Below are 5,436 nucleotides of genomic sequence, written 5' to 3' on the forward strand. Positions count from 1 at the left end.
ACTTCTGCATTACAGTCGAGCGAGTATTTGCCGAGGTAAATCTGACGGTTATGTGGGAGGGGAAGGGATGAGAGGGTGCGAGGGAGAACCGAGGGAGCGCAGCGGGGGAGGGGCGCGAGAGCGCGGTGATTATAAAGAGGGGAAAAAAAACGGAAAAAAGAAAAGACGCGAGCGAGCGAGCGAGCGAGCGCGAGAGAGAGGGGGAGGGAGGGAGAGAGAGAGATAGAGGCGTTAAGCGCGAAATTTATTTGCGGCACGGCGTTAACGGCGGCGACGGGACGGGAAATTCGTGTCTCCCGTGTATATAACCCGGCTTCCATTCGGGCGCGCTCTCACCTCTATCTTTTCCATTTCTTTGCCGCACGAGTGTCACACACTATTCCCACAGTCATCTAGGATCCCTTGGTGCACACACACACTGACGGCACATACCGCGCGGGCATACACATATATAAAATGTATATATGTACATATATATATGCATACATATATACATATATATATATGTATCACGGACTATCCACGGGAACGCGGTGTGCGTGTATCGGAGCGATATAGGTTTGACGCGCTCGGACCAGCGACTCACGGTGCGGCGCACGCCGCTGTCCCATCAAGACTACTTTGTATTTACTCTAATTATGTGACGTCACGGATACACTGCTCGCCCCACCACTCGGCCGGCGGAGGCGGCCGAGCGCCGCCGGGCGCGGCCGAGCGCGGCCGAAGCCGCGGCGACGGCGCGCATGGCGCGCCGTCCTGCTCGCCGTACTAGTCACCTGTCGTTTCGCCTCGCGCACGTTTCCGCGCGGTGCTGCGCCGCGCGCCGTGGTCCCCTTCGCCGTCGGCCCGTCCGCCGTCCGCCTCGCAGTCGTCGCCGTACGGTCGCGCGCCGCGCCTCGTCCGCCGCCGAGCGCGGACTCTCGCGCGTCTCCGAGTCGGGCGAGCCGTGCGCTCGGACGTCGCGCGCCTCTACCCGGGGTGCCGCGTCGCCAACCGCGCGCGTGCCGTGCGGGGCATTTTTCGAGAACATGGAGGCGGGCGAGGGTCCTTCCGCGACGTCCTCCCGGGCGCGAGTGAGTCTCGTGTCGTCTCTCGTCCACCGTTGCAGTGCGCGCACGCGTCCCCGGCTCGGCGGCTCGGCTCCTCGCCGAGCGATTCGTCGCGCGAGGTTCCCTCGCGCTCTCGAGTCCGCGGCTCCGTCGAGTAGCTCGGAGTGCGGTGAGACCGCGAAACGGTGTAGCTACGGCGCGCCCGGTTGCGACGAGGGGCCGCGTGTGAGTGCGATCGCGCGACGTTCGAGATTGACGACGCGCGAGGCGGGTAGATTCGAGATGTCGTCGCGGAAAAGTGAGACTCGGCCCCGTCCCGCTTGCGGATCGAGAGGGACACCGCGGCACGCTCGAGGAAAATGCGTCGCCGCGCCGCTGCTTGTGTTAAACGTGTCGGCGAAAACGCCGCGAGTTTCGCGAGATAAGAGGAGACACGTGTAGCGACGTGACAGCGCGCGAATGTTTCTCGCCGACGCTTTAAAACGTTAATCGTCCCGTCAGTCGCGACGGAGCCCCGCGTTTGAAAGTCAGATTCCTGCGAATGGCATCGCGTATGCGAAACCGAATCGCCGACGCGCATGTAAATTTAAGACGCGATCAGTCTCGATTCTTACTGCGAGTGCGCGTAACAAAGATACGTTCGAAGGCGCCGGCAAGGAGCAAGTAAATTCGGGGAAGCGACGAAACTCGGACCGAATCGAATCGACGTTTAGGCCCGGTTTTTCCAATTTTCTGGTCAAATATTAACGAGAAGTTAGTCGATTACCTGCCTCTTCTTAGATAATAGTAGAGAAAAAGACGGAGAGTCGACTAACCTCTGGTTAACAGTTAACCAGAGATTGAGAAACCGGGTCTTGTGGCCTGTGTCCGTGATGCTACAACTTTGTCCAAGTTCTGATCTCGAGAAATGCGTAGCCAATCAATTTGCAGAGTTTGTGGAATAGCTGCAAGTTGCCTGGCTACGCATTTCTCGAAACTAGAACTTGGACCAAGTTCTAGCATCGTGGAAACGGGCCTTTAGAAGCGTTTCGTCCGGCGATTCGTTGTCGCCCGAGTTGGCGTTGTTCGCAAAAGGGGAAAAAAAGAGGAAGAGAAAACGAAGTAGTAGCCGGCGGACTAAAAGTCAATCAGTGGATTATCACTAGAAACAATGAATCAGACTATTCACTGTCTTCAGGCCGCCGATTGACTTTTAAAGCTTGATCTACGATGCGCTCTTTGCGTTTAAAAATATTCTATAAACAATGAAAAGTGTAGCGATGATGTACGATTACACATTATCAGCTTGCACGAATTTTTTAAAGGTATTCATTGGCTGTGAAATGGAATGTGTCTGGAGCGCAATGTGGAGCAGGCTTTAAGCCTAATGTGTTCTGTGCATCTGAAAACGTTCTATTTTATATAAACAAGTCGAAGCGCTTAAAAAATTTGTCGACAATGTACGATTGTACAGTGCATAATATATAATTTACCCACTTGCGCAAATTTTTTAAACACATTTTTTTACTACAAAATAGAACGTTTCTAGACGCAAAGAGCATGGCACATAGTGGTTCAGGCTTTAAGCCTAATGTGCTCTGTGCATCTGGAAACGTTATATTTTATATAAACAAGTCGAAATGTTCCAGAACTTTGTCGACAATGTACGATTGTACGGTGCATAATATACAATTTACCCACTTGCGCCAATTTTTTAAACACTTTTTTTTTTACTACAAAATAGAACGCTTCTAGACGCAAAGAGCACATTGTGGATCAGGCTTTAAAGAGCGGACGCAACTGAAAGATTGTACTCGAGATGCCAAATAAACGACACTGTCATTAGAAAAATCGTATTTGTTTGTCCCATTTATTATCCAAAGCTCTTTCATCCAGCTTCCAATCGTCCATCTCTCACAAAAACTATATCGATGCTCGCGACTGATTTCCTCTCGCTCGGAGACGTACCGAAGGAAAATGGAAAAAAAAATGAAAGGAAGATATCACGTCATCGAACATTGTTCTTCTCGCCGCTGATCGCTCCGTACTGAACCTCGAGACGGTTTCTCCTTTCACGTCGGCAACGCAATCGCTTCGCTCCTTACAACTCTTTCGCAGATCGTAGGACTGAGGTTTAATCGCGGTTGTTCTAGATAAAGGTCTCTCTGTTTTTTTTTCTTTGTGTCGCAATAAAAGGCGCAACGTGCACGAGAAGGAGAGAGGAATGACGTTTATGTATTTACAATATGCGCGCCGCGCACGCCTCCCCAGGCGGACTTTGGACTTTAGGCCTAATTCGCGAGACACTGATTAACACGGCGCTAGAATTAGCGTACTACGTACAGGCTGGTATAGTGGCGTGTAGTAATAAGTTCGTTGTTTCTTCCCCTCCTTCTGTCTCTCTCGCGCTCGTAACGATCCCCCGTTAACGACCTCCCGGCCTCGCGCGGTGAAATTTGACAGCGGGCAAAACAAGTGCGGCCGACGCGGCGATTCAAAACCGCCGCGACAACGGTGTAGGTCTCTCGTCTAATCTTGGGGAAGGGCGGACCCCCGAGGAGCCTCGGGGGGGGGGGGGGCGATCGTTCCGTCGGACGATCCCTATCGAATTAGGGCTCGAGCGGAAAGATTGTCGTAGCCGTCTTGCGATTCCGTCGTGAGACTCGGGGGGGCTCGATCGTGAATCTTTTCTACTAGCGTGAACTCGAGCGAGAGGTGAACAATTTTGTTGAAGAACTTGACTGTTCGTCAACGAAATTTTTCGCCTTTCGCGAATCGCCGTTTACGTCCTACGGCGGAATCGTAAGCAGGCAGTCTTTCTGCTCGGGCCCTTAATTGTGTTAAATATTGTGCGTGACGTATCGAGGGAACGTCTCGCGCGTTTCCGAGAGAAACGAATCGACTTGGAAATTGCAGCTGAAGCGAGGGGGAGGGAGATTCGTTCGCCTGACCCTTTCGTGACCGAATTATCTTGCGTTTCCGCCGAGGAGGCGGAATCACTCCAGCATCCCCTTAAGTCTCTTCCAAGAGTCCCCCATGTATACCGGCATAGTTTTTTTTTCTGGAAGAATCGCTTTATTAACCCTCTAATAGTAAAATAGTAATCGAATTCGCCTCAAGCTGCAGTTTATTTTTTTTAAACAAAGATTCCTTCTATCACGCTTTTTTTCACTACTTTACACAGTAAAAAGTAAAATGCTAATGTTAACATTTTTCACACGTCCCAAAAAGTCCACTCTAAATTTTAACGTCGGTATTTTCTTGACCACACCTGACATTTTTAATAATACAGGAAATTTATTGCGAAAAATACTACCTCAGCCAGGGTTTGAACCTGGACCTCCCTGCACTCTAGGCACAATTCGACCACCGTGGCATATGATAATATTTGTCGCAATAACAGTATAAAGATATTGTCTGCGCGTATATTTTCGGTTTTTGTGAATTGTAAGTTAAAGTAACATTCATCGCGCCTGTCACTTTTTGACAAATAATACACGTTAATTAATTAATACTTTACTTCACATTACATTTATGTTCTTTTAACCATAAGTGTGATGTAATAAAAGCAGACGGGATTTTGAAGAAATGTCGATATCACATGTTTCGGTAGATTTTGTTGAAATAGCTGTGTTAAAAGAACTCAAAGTGATATTCAATGTTTTAAACGACGTACATAAAGTATCAAGTTATTCTGTAACACAAGCATAACACATATAAATGTTACGAGATAAGTAACATGTATATTTTATGTTAACTGTGAAATAATAATCAAGTCTTGGTGACACAAGAAAATTTTAACATTTCAGCACACGACTTTTTTACTGTGTAACGAGAAGACGCAGAAAGCAAATGGCTCGGATCTGACTTCACTTTGCCAGATAAACCGATACAGTTTTGAAAACGCACCTTACTATTGGAGGGTAAGTCACGTAAGTCAAAAGTCGTCGCTCTCACGTCAATTCGACAGGATGCAAACAACGTATGTTACACTAAAGGCTTTTAATTGACACGATTAAGTATAACTCGAGTCTCCCGTAATGGCCGACCCCTCCTCCGCCGCGACTTCGGCAAGTTCCAGTTGATTCTCACGTGCGAAACGTTTGCGGGGAGGGGAGGGGGAGGGGGAGGGGGGCGCGAGAAAAAGCATCGGTATACGAGATAACACCGTCTACTCGATAAGCTCGTAATTTCAAGAACCGTGAAAATGTTAGTTTGATTTCAGTTTGTAAGTATATCCAATTCGGTACTTACTGAGGTACCGGAGGAACTGAGTCAACAGTTACGAAAATAGATACCGCGTGTTCGTTAACACCCGGATCGCCACTGGCTTCGATCGAGTCGATTGTTCGCGCGTGTCGCGCAACGCAAACACCGAATATAAGCTCTCTTTCTCTCTCCCTCCCTC

The 5,436-nt window shown here is 49.2% G+C and overlaps 1 protein-coding gene across 2 annotated transcripts in view; it reads right to left on the bottom strand.

The window, feature by feature from the left end:
* The window catches only part of LOC105566394 (mediator of RNA polymerase II transcription subunit 13-like), a 165,672-nt gene extending 165,048 nt beyond the window's left edge, over positions 1-624 (bottom strand). The window contains exon 1 of one of the 2 annotated variants that reach the window (XM_012020348.1): positions 337-624. In XM_012020348.1, coding sequence (XP_011875738.1) covers positions 337-351 — 15 coding nt within the window. In that variant the 5' untranslated portion in view covers positions 352-624. The remainder of the gene's footprint in view (positions 1-336) is intronic. The other variant, XM_012020347.1, reaches the window with a different exon arrangement.
* Between the last annotated feature and the right edge of the window lie 4,812 nt (positions 625-5,436).

Source organism: Vollenhovia emeryi, unplaced genomic scaffold, assembly GCF_000949405.1.
Source record: "Vollenhovia emeryi isolate VEMERY1.0 unplaced genomic scaffold, V.emery_V1.0 DF939145.1, whole genome shotgun sequence".
NCBI classification, from domain to species: Eukaryota; Metazoa; Arthropoda; class Insecta; order Hymenoptera; family Formicidae; genus Vollenhovia; species Vollenhovia emeryi.